We start from the raw sequence: 18,679 nt of genomic DNA, 5'->3' as shown, positions 1-18,679 counted from the left end.
AAAAAAGAAAGAGGATAAGGTTATACTTTGGACATCTTTGTAAAGGTCTGTAGATTTCTTCTGGAATTCACAAAAGAGAAGAAGATATATCTTTTACTTGACGGACACGGCCACTATCCATTAACATATGAGAAACAGATAAGCAAGTTCAAGAACCAACTTACCTGGATGGGAAGTTTTCCACTCAACTAACTCTCTAACTAGAATTCAGAAACTGTTGGCTTAGAGTCAGGAGACTTCTGGCCACTGGAGAGAAACTTCTCCATCACACTTAAAACGGAAACATAGCTATATAAATATGTATTCATATATACTACGTCTCCATTAATTACAACCTTCACCCCAATGCCTCTTTCTCTTTATATGTGCAAATGAAATAGAATACACAAAGGGTTAACCTTCTATACATAATATAACATAGCAAGGTCAGTGTTCTTTTCTTCTCTGAAAAGTAAAAGAATTAAAAATAGAGAGACCCTAGACTTTGCTAGATTCTATTCCAATTTAAATCACTACATGTTTTGCAATCATAAGAAAGCTCTCTCTTTATAATTCTAGTTTACGGCCTATGCAACCAACCTCTTAGGAATTCTAAAAGCCCTAAGAAGGTAATATTTGTTCTGTAAAATGGCTTTGATGAAAGGTAATGTATATACAATACTGAATTATGCAATTAAAACAATGCTAATCTCTTTTGGGTGTTTTCAACATACATTGGATGATATTTTGTAGAAGTGGCCCAGACTATTATGACACTTTTAAAAGGTTGAGACAGAAGATGTTAGCTCATTCAGAAACTGGAAGAAAAGGCTCTGCATTGCAAATGGCTTTCTTTAAAATCCCCCAAACAGAGGGACAGTCTGCTGATAAAAGGACACCAACAGTTGCTCAGTGCATTTCACAAATATGAAAAGGGTATTTTCACCGAATTTAATATTATCTCAAACACTAATTTCCAAAGGAAATCGCCAATGCTAATCTCAGTAAACACTGTAGAGTTTTGGCCCTGGATTTCAACTAGGGAGCAGTGAAACCAAACAACCTACATAGAATCTGTATTGCCTCACTTTAAAGGTTTATTTCCTACAATTAAACTAGAAGGAGAGGGAGGGTATAAAATGATAAAAAGAGAATGGCTGTAGCCTTGACTTTCCATAAAATAGACGATCATATCTAGACTCTTCTACGAATGTTCAATGGTAGGTAGATGTCCAGAACCGAGTTGCACACTTGCAGATATAGGACTTTAGAAATAAACTGTGGAGTTTATTGTGGAGAAGAAAAGTAAAATTAAAAAGAACACCTCACACAACAGTTGCTGTCCGGAGCCAGAAGAAATGCTCTCCTTCATTAGGTTACTGATGAGGGTACCGAGCTTACAGTTATGCTTAGGGAATCACTGTGAAATTTCCATTATGACTAGAAAAATTCTCAAACCCCAGACTGAGGGTTAAAGTACTCAAATTTTACATCACTGCAAATCCACCAAAACTGTGTTATCAACACAATCTAAATGGACTGCCTGACAGGTGACCTGAAAGTGAGCTGTGAGGTTAAAGGAATTTTTAAATTTTGAGCCAAACCAAAATCCACTTAAAAAAAAAGAAGTCGGTTTGGGTTGCCAAGCAAAACTTAACATTTGTAGGATTTACTGAACAATTATTCATCAACTGTCACTCTAGACTCAAAGTTTTCTGTTTGCTTCAGAAATCTTACACATCTACTCTTACCTATTCTAGCACTCCAGGCTATTTTCCTTTTTAATAAACAGATCAGGAGGGGCTGTTTTGTTGTTTTTTAATGAATTTTTATTCTGGAATAATTTTATATTTATTATAAGTACTAAAAAGACAGCACAGAGAATTCCTGGGCAGCCTTCATCCAGTTTCCCCCAGTGGCAACTTCTTACATAATTACAGTATATCTGTCAAAATCAAGAAATTAACATTGGTACATCTCTATTAATTAAACTACAGACTTTATTTGGATTTCATCAGTTTTTCCACTCATGTCCTTTTTCTGTTTCAGGATCCAATTCAATTGTATTTAGAGCTTCCATTTTTGAAGTCTCATCCAAAATACCTGCCTGGATTTGGCATTTTATTTACTAATTTCAGATGGAAAAGTCACTTCCACATGATTCCTACCCTTTTTGACCATAGCTACCCAGGGTGGGCGTTTAATAGCCACCCCTGTGCCAAATATAAGACCACACCTCCATAAAATAGACAACAACAAAGGTATATACCTCAAGGCAGCAAAAACAGAGCCTAGGTCAGTAGTAAAAATGGTTGTGGTGGGGGAAACATTTAAAATTATATTTTACACCCAAGCATAATTAGTTCCTGATGATGGAAATGTTGCTGTAAGTGTTTTTAGTGTCATATCAAGTGGCCCAACTCCCTTGGGCATACACAGAGAAAACATCTAACACTATATAAATAGACACTCCCGCGTAATTAAAATGATTACAACTACTCAAGATGCATGGGTGAAAAGTTTTATAGAAGAACCAGCAATTAATATGGTCATTTTGGATTTGTTTAAGTTTAGAACATCATTTTTCCTTAACATATAACTGCAAGTGACCTCCAGATTCATGTACAGCTCTGACAATCACAGTTCCAAGTAGCCACTACCGTAGTCCAGTGGGATCAGACATAAATGATCACAAACTATAGTGACAGACATTTCCACTCAGCAGCTCTGCAATTAGGGCTCAGAACTCCATCTGCTTAGAGTGGCTTTCTCACAAGCAAGACCCCTTGCCACTAGAGACGCACTTTCCCATTGTAACTCGCTCAGAATCAATATATTTCTATATAGATATATATTCTAACACACTATATCTCCATTAATCACATCCACTACTTCCAGTCCCTTCTCTTTGTATTTCTAAGCAAGATCTGGAGGAACTATTTCAAGGGTTCACCTGTTATTAGCTGGTAATTTGCTCCTCTATCCTAAGCGTCATAAGAATTGGGCGCTAGATACACTCCTTAGTATATTCAGTGGCAGGTTCTCCACTGAGTATCGTGCTGAGGGGCCTATAAGGGGGATGATTTCTCTACTGTTCTTTCTTGAGAGTCAAACCCAATTTCATTCATGCACCATAGAATGATAAGTTGGGAGTTTCTGAGGGTTGGGACAGAAAAATAAAGTAGCTTTGTGTCAGGTGTAAGGTAATTATTTGCTAGGGTTTCTGTGCTATTTGTTTTTATTCCCTGTGTTTTCATTAACAGTTAATGAGTTTTTCCCCCTTAATTCTGAGACAATAGCTTGGCCACTAGAAGTCGACTTTTTCTGCCATGGATTCAACCAGCTGTTGCTGCTCCATAAACTTTATGGAGAAGTGAATTAAACTGCTAAAAACTTTCATTTCCTAATTCAATTCCAAATAAAACGGGGGGAAAAATGAACCATGATGATGTTCCCCTTGTAACTATCTTGACTCACAGCAAACCCATCGGATGCTGAACTTGCAGGTACTATTTAGGGACAAAAACAGGCCGTACTGACAATTTTACCAAAGAAATGAAAAAAGACAGAAAGCAGTTTAAGCATAAAAAAACAGCACGAGAATAACAACAGATAAAACAAATATATGTTTGCTTGTTCACTATGTAAAGGCTGAATGGCTTTTTTATGTTGGTATAAAGTCATCGTCTTTGACTTCTCTTCTCATTAATTGAGAGCTATATTAGGAACACCATTCACATCTGCAACCAACTGTTTACACGGCATGGCTCAACACTTTCTAGGGCTTGCTATTACTTCACCAAGTGTCTTTGGCTAATATAAGGAAATTGAAATTAACGTAAAATTGTATGCAATTTTTTGATTTTTGTTTCTATGGTTGCCGTTGGAAGGGAACACACAACTTCTGACACTATTTAATATTTAAAAACCCATGAGACGCACAGCTCCCTCTTTAAACTAATAAATCCTAAATAAAACGCTATAAATAAAGGTCCCTGATCCAAATCCAGTTAGTTTTCATGCTTGATAGCATTAATATTGCCAGATTTTCATGGACCAATTTAATAGTGATACAGTTCCCAAAGCTGAACTAAGGTCAGATTAGCAAAACTGTAGCTTATTATTCCTTGTTATAACCGTTCACCTAAGATATGGAATATAACACCAACTAAGGAAATACACTGGGTACATACGTGCCCATATATGTGAAACGTTACTCACATGTAAATGTATTATGGAGCACATTTGCAACACCGAAGCTGAAGTTCTGTCAACACTTCCATTATAAATTACATGCCATTTTGCACATACTCATGCATTAGAAAATGTATGGTGTTTCCCACAGAACATCTTAGAGGCTTCACCGATTTCTAAATATCCATTTGGATTTGCGTGGTTAGTTCTTGTGATTAATCCACATGTAGTGAAGGTCTCAAATTCTTCTCTGTTCTATCCAGTCTGACTTCCTGCCCATCTCTTTCTTTTCCCTCCTACATCCAGCCATAACTCAATGTATAAATACTCTTTTTTCCCCCCAAGGTCCTGGCAGTGAGTGTAATAGTACTGAATGTCATTACATCTACAGAACAAATGATGGGCCAGGTAAAGAAAGTTTCCATTTATCATTCTTTTAAGAAGTTGCTCCAACTAGATCTTGAATGCATAAGAAATAAATTGCTCCTAAGACTAACTTTTTCAGCTTAGGATACTGTTTACTAATCATATAATCATGCTAAGAATAATGGGCGTCTTAAGAAGCTTTTGGGATATCATTTGCAGAGAGTAGCACAGTCTAAATGATCAGAGAGGGAATCAAATGGATTAGATGCTTATAGCACGATCACAACCACATCTGTGAATCCAACAACCAAAAAGGCAGCATAGCTTAGTAATAGTTCCAAAATGAACCACATCTGTCAGCGGTAGGTTGGACAGGAAGCTGCCTGTGGGAGCCAACTGGAAAGTTCTTTTTTTCCCTCTCCTTCAAGAAAACAGTCTTTTATGATGCAGTTTTTCATTTTGACCAGTAGGGTGGGCTGCAGCGTGTAGCATCGTCCTAGTTCTTAAAAAGGAAAAAAGAAAAAAAAGGGAGCCACGTGGGAACCCTTCTGCTCCCTCCCCTCCCCTCCCCCAGAAAATGCTGAGATTTTTAACCCTCCTTAGGTTTCACAAAAAGACATAACTCCTGGACATTAACAAACTGGAGGGCTGGCAGCAACAAATATAAACCAGATAATTGTATATGTGACAACACACACTTCGTAAAGCAAATTACAGCCTGTCAGCAATCATTCCAGCTTTACACCAACTCATTCCATCCACCGCTGTTATTGTTCAACTGGTGCTAAAACGAAACCTGCTGAGTTAGAATATTTTCAATAGTAATGAGGTTTTGACAGAATTCAAAACATGTAAACCTAGTTATTCGGTAGTATGTGGATAAATATACTGTAAAATGAATGCATGTGTCATATGGCAACCAGGCACTCACAACCTGGAATTATTGGTTCAGAGTTCTGTTTCCCTCGGACCACTGTATTCTCCTCAGTGTTTAATGCTTATTATGAAGCTATTCAACTGAATTTTCAACATGTATTAACTTCCAAGAGAAAGTCAGCTATAGCAATAGTAAAAATATAATAGTTTACTGAACTCTTACTGGGCACAGGCTCAGGGCCAAGGGTCTTTATGTACTATCTCATTTAACAGGATTATTTATTCAAAATAATCCTGTGATATATCATTATCCCAAAGACTCAGGTAAAGAAATGGAGACATAGAGATTAAATAACTTACCCAAAGTCACATAAGTGACACATATGTGGCAGAGCCAGGCTTTGACCCCACCTTGTCTGATTACTAAGCACTGGTTCTAGTCCACTGAGCTGTACGGTCTCCAAATCTGCATGCGTTATAAATTATGATCATTACTCAAATGCGAAGCACACTGAACGACAGCCAATGACTTGAATTTATGGCATGTGCTATTAATTAGTTTTTTTTTTTTTGCTTCGGTAAAATAAGTCTATAATCAAAAGTATAAATTATTATAAGTAGTAGTAACTAGTAGTCCCATTAGGTATGGAATCGCTAGACAAAACCAAACGTCGTCAACAATTTGGTCAAGAAGGAGCTGGTCACATTCAGGGGGTTAAATTTACTATAGTAGTGTTGTTGCAGCGATTTTTTTCTTAATATCACTTTTCAGCATGAATTCCATGCGTACAAAATTTAATGCAACTACTTTGGATTTAGTCAGATCAACATATTAAATTTTTTTCCAGCACCTTCTGTGTGATTTTATTGGATCCTGGGTATTTTGACCCTGCTTCACAGAAAATGAGTCAACACATTCCACACCCAGAGAAAGCACTGACCTGGCTTAGTTAAAGAATGTCTTTCCTTTCTGGCACCATCATGCTTTAAGTCTCACAGTAAGAAAACGCTTTGAAAAATATATAAGGCCACATGAATGTAGTGATTTTATTACTCTTGGTTCACCTTGCTCTCTCTTCCCATCTTTTCCTTTCCTTTCTCCCAAATAACAAACAATAACCTTAGCGCCCGCCTGTAGTCCTGACGCAGTCTAGGATCTGCCACACCCCGATCAGTTTACCGACACTACTTCTTCTTGAGAGGAACTCTAAGGTCAGTTGGAGTGCAACATCTTCTGCTAAAGAAGAATGGGACTACATGATCTACAGGCTGTGGGTAGATAGAAGAAAAGTTTTACAAAAGTCTAAGAAGTCACTCTAAAACAACGTATGATAGAGAATGGATTGTGGGTAAGATTAGCAGGCCTGAACATGTGAAGCGGCTTTTAACACATGAAGAGAAGGTGAGTTTTCTTGTGAGTAATATAGACTTCTAACAGCACTAAAGCTGTAATGGCAAAAGGGTGACAAGATTTGGCCTCCCCGCACCCCATCCCACCCCAAACAGGGACTCCTGTTCCCGTATGAAAATAACATGCACGTAACAATATGTACGAAGCAACACCAGCAACAACCAAAACCTCTCACTATCAACAATTCTGTTCAATGTTCAGTCCCTGTTGGAACCAAAAGATTTCACATGGAAGAGTATCTCCCTATTTTTTAAATTTATCTTTCCTTCTTTATTAGGGGATCATTAACTCAAGGAAAGTGCACAAATCTTAAGGAGGGTAAGTGGTATTGCTTTTTAAGTTTAGGAAAATACCTTTTAGAAGTGAATTGTGATCAAGAACTTTTTCAGGCTGGCAAGTGTCTGCTGACAAGGACAGAGAGGTTCAAAGATTGGTTCTTCCACTCTTCGCCTCACAGGTCAGCAGTAACTGGAAGCTTTATTTTACACATCATATAAATCCCCTTGTCCTTTCCTATATTACTGATACTTCAGCCATCCTGGAAAACAGTAGCTATTAAACAAACTTCTGAGAGAATATGTGTTGTTGGTAAGCAGAGTGAAAAATTAATGCTTTATATTAAAATTGGGCTCAACCATCACATTATTTAGCCTCCAAATAGCAAACAAATTCACCGGGTTTCAAATCCAAGGGCCTAACCTACTTAAAAAAAAACTTTTAAGCAGAAAACTGAAAAACTTTGTATTAAAATTAACCACACATTTTTCTCAAAATTTTGCGTCTAGAACACAAAAATTCATTAGAGGAGGAATTCCTGAGGCAGATTAATTCTCCTGCCAAAATTCTCTGTTTAGAAACTGTACTCCTTGCCTGATTTTTTGTGTTGGTCCAGGGGTAATACTATCCAAGAGAAATAGTTTATAAGTCTTGTTTTCTCAACAAAATTCCCAAGGCTAGTCAAATAAAGTGGTCACTAATTTATCAATTACTTGATTTTCTTTGCCATCTATATAAAGACAAGGATCAGAAGTTCTACGAACTTTTAATCATCACATATGGAAAAATAAAAGTCTGAGGGGGAAAAAGGTATTCTTTATCAGCTGCCATGGGTATTCTATGACACGATTTTATCACTTATTTTAAAATTCACTTTTCAGTGGTGAGTCAGCTCAACACATCCACATGCTGCTAGATCTCAAACACGAAACCACGGAGCTTCCTGCTACTTTATGCCACTGTCAGGGCCTCCCCAGAAATGCCTACGGAAAAATAAATCAATAACTAAAGGAGGAAAAACTTGAACAGATCAAAACTACCACATCATGATTCTACTTAAAAAGAGCGCACTATTGTGACAAATCAAGTTATTTTTTTTTAGAAGCTTCTTTATTAGATAAGAAAGGTAAGCATGTCCAGAGCAAAACTTTCAAACGTGACAAGAAGGCATATAATGAAAGCTCATCTTCCCTCCCTTCTCTTGGTTCCTCTTTCCAGAGGCAACCATTGTGAGGTTTCTTGAGCGTTCTAAGAATTCTCTATCTAAACATAACAAGTGTCCGTGTATGTGGTATATTTTTTTTGTTAACAAATGGTAGCATTTATCCTGTTCTCTAGCCTGCTTCTCCTCCTAATCATTTATTTTGGAGGTTGCCCCACATCAGCACATATAGATTTATCTCATTTTTCATTTTAACTAATTTTTACTTAAAGAAATACATGCATAGAGTGAAAATTCAAGTAGTACAGAAAGATATAAATAATGAAGATACTCTCTTCCACTCATACCAATATCCCCCTCAACAGAGGTTACCACTGTTAACAGATTCATGTGTATCCTTCCAAAAATATTCTACATACAAATAAAAGGGCACATGCATGTGTGCTCTCACATGCATGCACACACGCACACACAGAAACAAACTGTATGCTGTTTGTCCAAATTGCCCTTTTCACATAACAATATGCCGTGGAGAGCTTTCCATGTTACACACATATACATATTATGTTCTCTCAACCTCTATGTAGCATTCCATTAAATGGATGTAATATAGTTTGTTTTGACTAATCCCTTATTGCTGGACATTTAGGCTGTTTAGAGTCTTTGCTATTCCAAACAATGTATAACGAACATCCTTGTACATAATATATTGTGTAGGGAATATAGAAGGCAGTAGCATCTGATTTTTTCTTTCACCTGCATGAAAGTCAGTTCTTCTTCTTATGTCTCAAGATCATCTACTCTAGGATAGAACATTTACAAAGGGCGTAAAAATCTCAGAAAACTTTAACGTGAAAAGAAAAAAAGTGGGTCTTTTTATTTAAAAAAATCTTACTCTCTTGGACAGTAGTTGCAAAACAGTGCATTAATTAAAAAATGCATTATTCCACTCAAAAAAAAAAAAAACCCAAGCAGTAGATGTATGAGAAGTAAAATATTTGAAAATGTATCAAAGTCAGTAACTAACTTCAAAAACAATTTATGTGTACATCCACTTTCTACAGATTAATTTGTATAAAATGTAGCAAATAAAGAAAGTGGAGAAAGGCGTACAGGAAGTCAAGCCACAAAGGCAGCTGTCAAGACTGTTGATCCTAAAAGGCTGGGCAAAAGCCAAAGTCAGGAGGATTTGTCCTGCGTATATTACCCCCTATTAAATCCCCTAAAGACATGGAAAACATTCTGGAAGGTTTCTTTTTGGAAAGTAGTATGGGTCAGGATATTCTAGGTTCATAACCAACACTTGTGTTTATAAAATATTAGCATTCCAGGGATGGTGATAGAAAGATACTTAACAATAAATTACAAATATTGTAAATTCAGACTTTTTCTTACATTTGCGAACACGTCATAAATTTGGGCTGTGTTTCTTTGTATAAATTCTACTTACGACTGTGCTAAAACCTTTTGGCACAAACGCAAAGAGTATTTTCATAAATAAAACCTAGTAAAATCGCCATACACTCCATTAATTCAAAAACACTTCTCTTCAACTTCAAAGGGAAACCCTTCTCTCTTTCTTTTTTAGTGCAAAGATGGTGTTTCTTTGCTGCTTTAATGGTTTGCTTCTTGTAGTTGTCATAACTACATGCTCCAAGTATGTGATAGTAAGAGACGAGAAGTTAAGTGACATCCATGATTCGAGTCAACATGTCCTAGACATTACAGAACAATAAGCTATAAATCGAACCTCTGAAGGATCTACTGATAAAAACTCTGCACGCAAATCCTTTAAATGCAAAATTCACAAACATATACATGGTGAGTTACATGGCCTTACGCCAGAGTTCAGCTGGAATGAGTGAATTTTATGGAAAGATATGTGAAATATATATTGTCTAAGTTCCATATAAGCATTTACTTGCATAGCTCTACTTTGAAACATAAAAATACTTGCTACCACTTTAGTTAGTGCCTAACAAGTGGCGAGCACTCCTCATGAGTTCATCATCTCATTATAACTCATTGCAACTCATAATAACTGTGAAGTAGATACCACGAGCAAGATTTTGTAGACGAGGAGGTTATGTCACTTGCTATAGCTCACAAAGCTTGTAAGTAGAGGGGCTGGGATTCGAATCCAGGTCTGATTTCAAAGCTTATGCTCTACCATCACAAAACATTGTTTGAAACAACAATTATTTTAAAAAGTTTACCATTCTATGTTTTTTATGTCCAGGATACAGACAGTATCTTATGCATTACTGTATTAGGTCTCATGACAGAATTAAAAGAATAGTGCCTTTTTTTTTTATTAATCTCAACCTGGATTTCTTTTTCTTTTCTCTTTGCATTATGGAGAATTATAAACACATACAAAAGTAGACAACACAGTGTTTTAAACCCCCATGAACACATCCAGCTTCAACAAGAGTCGATTTACGATCCATCTTGTTTCATCTACATCCCCATCCCATTTCTTTCTCCCCTTCCCATATTATTTTGAATAATATGTCAGACATCTACCACTCTATCTTTAAATATCACAGCGGACCTCTCTCTAAGATAAGGACTCTTTTTTTTAAAACATAAGCATAATACCATTGTCACACCTAAAAAATCAACAATAGTTTTTAAATGACATAAAATACCCAGTCAACGTTCAAATTTCTAATTCTCTCATAGACACCACTTTTTATAGTTTGTTTGACTCAGGACACAAATAAGGTCCACACATTAGTTGACATGCCTTTTAAATCTCTTTTAATCTATAGTTAAGGTGGCTTTATAATAATATTTTCTTTTTTTTTTTTTTAAAGATTTTATTTTTTCCTTTTTCTCCCCAAAGCCCCCCGGTACATAGTTGTGTATTCTTCGTTGTGGGTTCTTCTAGTTGTGGCATGTGGGACGCTGCCTCAGCGTGGTCTGACGAGCAGTGCCATGTCTGCGCCCAGGATTCGAACCAACGAAACACTGGGCCGCCTGCAGCAGAGCGTGCGAACTTAACCACTCGGCCACGGGGCCAGCCCCTATAATAATATTTTCTTTACTCACTTTGCACAGGTTGCTTTTGACAAGCTGTATTGTTAGGGATCAATTTACTTTGACGAGGGATATAGGCTTGCCATTTCAAAATAAGATTTTTAAGATTCACACAGTAGAAAATTTTTCATACTGAAACATGTTGAATAATTTTTCCAGAAACTCTCCATATTACTTATGCAGATACTCAAATAAACTTTGAGCTGGCAGGAAATTTCACTTGCCCACATTTACCAGTATTACAAATATAATGCAAGTGACCATTGGACAAAAAAAAATATGAGTTTGCTATATATATATTTACAATATCCCCATAGTCTTTCTTAAATTTTTATTTAAATATTGTGTCATTTGTTTTAGACTCTGGGTCCATGGTGGATAATTTTTGTAATATTCATAAAATGCTTTTATAGCAATAAATTTTGAATTATGAACATTATACTTTATAATTAAAATTTTGATTAAACTATAACTGTCAATAATGAACTCATTTCATAAAAGGGGAAACTAGGGCCAGCCTCAGGGGCCCAGAGCTTAAGTTTGGCATGCTCCGCTTTGGTGGCCCGGGAACAGTTTCCAGGCATGGACCTATACCACTCATCTGTCAGTGGCCATGCTGTGGTGGCAGCTCACATACAAAAAGAGGAAAATTGGCAACGGATGTTAGCTCAGGGCAAATCTACCTCAGCAAAAACAAAAGAGTTGGGGGAGGAACTAAACAAAATGAAGGAAATCAGTTCACTCAATGCCATACAGTAATGTGACATTACTAATATTGTTGTTTAGACATCTGATCAATACCATCTTCTAGATATCTGATTACTGACAAAGATTCCAATGAATTTTCTTTGTAACTTTGAGTGAAAAATTAAGTAGAAAAAAGTTCTTAAAGTAAGCAGGACTTGAATTATCAAAGGAATCCATGTTTTATTAAAAACTGAAAATAAAAAGGCTTTCCCATGTTCTCCAGTAATATTTGAGCTCATTAAAAGAGCCCTTTTATTTATGTCCCTTCTACATTAAAGCAATAAATTATTTGGATTATGTTTTATTTTCCCCATTTCATTCTTTTTTAATGAACAACCTTCAGGAAGTTGACAGTGGATCAATAAGAAAATTTGGGTGGAAATGTGAGGGAAAGAATTACCATTAACACTGTCATAAAATTAAACCACATTTTTACTATTTACTTTGTCTAGATACCATGCTGGGGCTTACCCATATGAGTACTAGTCATGATAATAACCCTGCAATGAGACAATAAAACACAGACATGAAGAGCATGGGCTCTGGAACTACTATGTGTATGGGGTTTCTTGTTAGGGTGCTAAAAATGTGCTGAAATTAGAAAGTGGTGCAGTCACACTACTCAGTGACTATACTAAAAACCACTGACTTGTATACTTTAAAAGGGTGAATTTTATGATATGTGAATTATATAACAATAAAGCTGTTATAAAAAAAATGTATGCTACGGAGTCAGACTGACCAAGTTAGAATCCTTGAGGAGCACGACCTTGAACAATTATCTTAAGCGCCCTGTGCCTCGGTACCCAAATCTGTCAGATGGGTGTATTAACAGTACCTATTTCATAGGCTTCTCTGAGGGTTTAATAAGATAATGCACGCAAAGGCCTCAGCACAGCATGTGGCACATGTCCATTGTATAGATAAGGAAGCCGAGGTTGGAGAAATTAAGTAACTTGCTAAGTAACAGGATCTTTAGCTAAATGGTATAGGTGGGATTTGAACCCAAGTCTGTCAAGCCTCAACATCCATGCTCTTTCTACCAAGCCACGTTTCTTCTCCAGAACAGGGACAAGACTCTCCCTAATACTATTCAATGGTCACTCCTCCACCATGTTAAACCTGGGACTGAATGGAAGGACGGATACAAAAACTTTGCTTGCGATCTTTCTCTACGCCTGGGCAGTCCGTTCTCCCGAGCATCTTTCTCTAAAGGTTGCCCTTCCAGAACACTGTACCGACTCATCACAGACTTCACCATAACCAGACGTGTAAATGTGTGCTGCGAAATGGATTTAGAAATAAGGGATTTTTTATAATTCAAGGCTACTTTCCTTCCAGTCACCAGACTCTAATGTAGTTCAAATATCCTGAAGAGCCCAAGTGCGTATTTAGGGAAATGCACAGTTAATAAAATTCATCCCATCAGCTTCCTCCACAGAGGATCCTGCCGTAGATAAAAATGCTAGGAAGTTCGGGGCTCTCGTTTCTTTCCTTTCTCACTCCCTTCCCAATACTACCTCATCTTCCAGGGCTTTTTAAATTCTTCTGCCAGTTGTTCTCTTTCTTACATGTTCCTATTCTTTTCCTAATCCTAAATGGTCCTGTAGAACCTTATATAGACCTGTTACTGCTCCCAACCACTCTACCAGTTTCTGAAGCACACAACCAAGATCTGATCCAAAGGGGAAAGTAAAAGATACTCCTTCTTCTTCCTCAAAAAAATGTCTTGGGGGGAGGAGCAAGGCTGGGGGAAAGACATGCAAGCATGGGTTTTTCTACTTCATCTTTCCTCACATTTACTTTCAAATGAGTAAAAACTTTACTACATATATGCACCCATTGTCAAGAAGCAAATACAGATTTCTGTTCTAAATAAACTCTTTTCAATTGTCCCCTTGGCTGCCCCACTTCTGCCCTCTCTCTCAGAGAGACAGGCTGTGTAGAAGTGACCCTATGCTGGAAGGTGACTGCAAGGCCATAGGACAACAATCTGGTAAGACGTGCCTTGGTCTTCTTACTCCCATATAGTCTCTTGCGTTAAGCTCCAAAATTATATTCTCTTCTCAACACATTACTACACCACATTTCTGACACTAATTCTTTATTTCTCCTTTAGGTAATTAATTCAACCCTCACAGTTCCATTCATTTCTGCCAGTTCACATTCATGTTTGGCCCCCTGTGGATTTTGGTTAACATCTGTTAAACCCTGAACTATCAGGCCATTCCATGAATAGCATATTTCACATTTTGCAAAGCAAATACTACAATATTACATACCATTCTTTATTCTCAAAATATATTTTCAGCCATAAATGCTTTAGGACAGTGAGATATACAGTAAAATCACATCATATTATTTAAAGTATTATAAATAATACGACTAACTTACAAGAGTTGAAAAGCTTTAAAAACATAAGATTTCTATTTCTTAAAGTTGGTTTTTAAAGAAAACCTTATATACACTTGAAATACACTAAAACAAAGCATAAGCTAGGAAAACTAGCATTTTAATAAAATTAGTATCATCACTCACAATTTGAATTTCTTTAAGGTATTACTGCCCATTGAGATTGGATATATTGACAACATTAAGAATAAAAAGTATTGGAAAAGTGTACAAATAGTTTAAAAAGTTATAGAGCAAAATAGTTCAAATAGCTAGCTGCAAGTTTAAAAATCTCTGAGAAAATAAAAATCCCCCATTTATAATAAGATAATTAATATTCAGAATGATGTCTCCGACATTCTCAACCACAGCACTAAAAAGAAAGGAGGCATGTACTTTAAAGACACCCTTCAAACTGTTTAAATTCAGAAAAATATTCCAATTTTGAGCCTTTTTAAAATGTGTTCTAATCCTTTTTTTTTTTTAATTTTGCACACAGCTGTCTGTTGTACTCTTTAGAACCATGCCAGATGCTGGGTTCATCAAGCAAAAGCAGGAAAACAATGGTTTGAAAGCAATTAGGAGCACCAAGGCTGCAGAGAGGCTCATATTAAAATGTGATAACACTGTTCTAGTGGGAATTTCAACACGGCTCCATTTCTGACATTTCTCTGCTGCCAGACAGACAGGCTGTGCGGAAGAGCACTGTGATCGAGGAGGTAACATACTGGAATTTATTTCTGGAGCCACTGAAGGATTAGCTGAATTGGAGCTCTCCCAAGGTTTTTATTATGGACTCAGCCACCATTTTATTTAATGCTAGTGGATTCTGTTGGCATCTAACAAAGCTCAAGGAATAAAAGCATATTACAGCTTTGGTTTTATAAAATAATCTAGCACCAACCCACTCAGAAAGCAGAAGCATCAGAGCCTCTTGTTGCTAAAAAGCAGAGGAGGGGGGCGCAGCAGGGTGAAGGTTAATTAAACACTCCACTAACTTTCCCCAGAAATGGCTAATGCCACTCTGCAGAGAAGCTTATTGCAAAGAGACAGAAGTAAACAATACCACCTACACATTTTTAATGTAAAACCATAAACTGTCCGAGTACTCACCTTGGAGCTGAAAGTCCCAGTGGTACCTGAAATTCAAGGAAAAGAAAAGAGATAGGTCAAACTTACATTTCTCAATCTTAGTTGGCATATGGTAGCTATGGCACCCAGTGAGAAAAGCTGGCTAAATAGTCAACAACCAGTCAAAGCCACTCCCCACTTTGAGGAAAAACAAAGTGTTGTCCCTGAGATTTGAAAGATTCTCAAAGGCTTGAAAGCGGCATTTAACTTACTATAACTCCTTAGACAACTTTGACCATGTTGCTGGAAAGATCCTAAGAGGTTACCTAGCCATGGTGCAGGCTTCTCATCAGGACCTCTACAGGCTTTGAACAGGACAATTCTTTGTTGTGACAACCTGTCCTGTATATCACAGGACAATCAGCATCACTGGTCCTGGGCACCAAATAGCAGTGGCACCACCAGTTGTTATGACAACCAAAACCTCACCCCCTCCAACACATCCTCAAATACTTCTAGGCCTAAATTCTTAACTTTACAGATGAAGCATGAACAACTGACTCAAGGTCATCTAACATTTTAATGTCTGAGCCAAGACTGGGACTTTTGCAGTCCACTGTGACATTCCATCTCCTCTTTTATTTTAGGAAATGATTGGCAAAACCGACAACTCTTTAAGTCTTAAAACTAATGAAATGGCACTGGTGGAAAGGATCATTTGTAAGTCACTTATTTGGAATCTAAATTGCACTCCCCCCCCCCCCCCCACAGAAACAATGTTATATATGGTGGCTACCCACAAAAGTCTATTGTCCTTTGGATTCCATTTCCTCCTGCATTCACAGGAACCTTACATTATTCCATATCGATTTTCTCTTGTATATATTCAACCTCTTCCTCTCAACTTGGCTCCTTGCATCAGCATTTATGCTCATATAAAGAAATCAAACCCTCCCTCGCTGCCTACACATCCCTCCATCTGCTGGCCTCTTTCCCTTCACATCACAGTGAAATTTTCAAAAGCGTTGTCTACAGTTTCTCTCTTTAGTTCCTCACCTCCCACTCATCTTTGACACACTCCAATCTTGGTTACGGTAACCACACACTAATTCTTGCTATGGACATAGTGACCTCCATGCCACTCAATAAAATGAATCTTTTGCTTTCCTCATCTTGACCTCTCAGGAGAGTGTATGTGCATATGAACATCTTTTTTTCTGGGGAGAGAGTCCATAGTTTTTATCAAATGCTTAAAAGGATCCATAACCCAAAAAAGATTAAGAAAAAGGCAACATATAGGTGATCACGGTGTCTTCCAGTAGACAGATGACTGAAATAAGGTGTGGCTTCTTTACGGAGGAACACCAGTCCAGTGAGCATCTAGGTACTTCTTCATAAGATAAAAATTCAGAAAATGGGGAATAAGGAGATCAGTGGTGAGTATGTTGCCATAATCAGAGATGAATTGGTGGGAAATTATCAGAGATGAGGAAGAGAAGGTGGAGAAGAAACCTCACTTTTCTTGTGCCTTTCCTTTGCCAGAACAGTTCTGGGCTGGCAATCAGGTGAAGGGAACGTCAAATACTTGGGTTAGAAGGCAAGGAAAGTTGAGGCAGCTTTGACATCTGTAGTGTAAGAGGAGAGAGGGAATAAGAGGAGGAAGCAGTATGTAAAGCTGTAACAGCTGGGGAGAAGAGCATCCATGTCAATGCAAGGACATATGGAACAGGCTGTAAAAATGAGTCGTACATATTAGCACGATAGGTAAGTCTCCACCTAGCAGACAGTGCAGCTTCCCATTGTACCTGGTGACTATGAAGAGTTTTCTGTAAAACACAGCTAATCAAGCAAATTGTCAAAGGGGTGAGCAATTTTCCATCTTCTCTTGAGGCAATGCCTTAGTCCTCGATTCCAATCGTTACCCAACCTCTAATTCAACATAAATAGAAATTAGGGTGTGAGCGTGTGCAAGTGTGTATGTGTATGTGTTTGCATTCCTCTTTCCAAAACATTAATGAAGGCAACAGCAGGAACTCTGCTAACCAACGTTGTTCTCATTTACTGACCCAGAAAAAACCTGGCCAAGCAGTGGCAGTTAAAAGGCCAACTCTTGGCAAATTGTTAAATAGGTAAAATATGTTATTGATGATCTCAGCTTCTTCTTTTGTCCTTTCTCCCCACAATCCTCACTCCAAATCACACGCACTTTTTTTCAGTTCCCTTCTCTACCTATCATAAAATGCCCCTGGGTCCTGGTTTCCCTTGTTAGTTAAGATCTTATAAGTTCATATACACATGTACCAAGAGTACTGCTTCTGACAATAGTAGCTGTATCTTAAGAACGCTGATTACAGAGAAAGAATTCAATTTAACAGTAGCAAATAAAATAGCAGGTCCACCTGGTTGATGTTAAACAGCAAAATCTGCTTTGTTCTCGGTGATACTGTAATCAAATATTCTGGTCAATAAAAATCATATGTAGAACTTGCCATGGAATGGCAGGAAGTGGAATGTTAGTGCCCTTCTTTCTCAGAAGGTATAAAACCATCCTGCTACCCTATCCCTTTTCTCTCTCTTCTCATTCTAGGTATTAATTATGTAACAACTCTAAAGAAAGTCTGTTAAAACACACAGACACACACACATCTCCTCTATCCCACAGCTCACAGAGGACTCTTCTAAAAGGAGAGGCCCAAAGGTGAACAGTCTCATCCCTCACTAGAAGGTGCTATGGATTATTCTCTGCTGGACACATTAAGGTCTTGATCTTGTCTTGTTAAACATATCCTATGGATGCCCTTCATCATATCCTCTGGAAAGATGATTCCACACTAGAGAATTCTACACTCTTTAGGAGGCATTTAGTCAAATCCTGCCAACGTCTTCTAATTCTTATCCTTCACTCTGAAAACAATTATCCCTTAGCCAGAGACTCCAACAAGTCTGAAACTAGAAATTTTAAACCCAAATATAAAGACCACAATAGAAGTATATAGAAGAAAAACCATACAAACACACACAGAGAGTTGTGTTTATCCTAAAAGCCTCTGAGAATTTCATATCGGGCCTGTGCAGACAGATAACAAGCACTTCTTTAATCTTCTCTTTGAAGCTTCGGCTCCAATCCTGAAGGGAAGCTATCGCTCCTCTGCAATACCCATACT

General features: G+C 37.4%; 1 protein-coding gene across 1 annotated transcript in view; it reads right to left on the bottom strand.

Moving 5' to 3' along the window:
- SKAP1 (src kinase associated phosphoprotein 1) overlaps positions 1-18,679 on the bottom strand; it is a 255,664-nt gene that overhangs the window by 185,852 nt on the left and 51,133 nt on the right. The window contains exon 3 of the mRNA XM_046677751.1: positions 15,558-15,583. Within this exon, the coding sequence (XP_046533707.1) occupies positions 15,558-15,583 (26 nt within the window). The remainder of the gene's footprint in view (positions 1-15,557; positions 15,584-18,679) is intronic.

The sequence above is a fragment of the Equus quagga genome, chromosome 11 (genome assembly GCF_021613505.1).
Source record: "Equus quagga isolate Etosha38 chromosome 11, UCLA_HA_Equagga_1.0, whole genome shotgun sequence".
Taxonomy (NCBI): Eukaryota; Metazoa; Chordata; class Mammalia; order Perissodactyla; family Equidae; genus Equus; species Equus quagga.
Note: the sequence above shows the minus strand (reverse complement) of the source record. Positions and strands in the feature narration are given on the sequence as shown.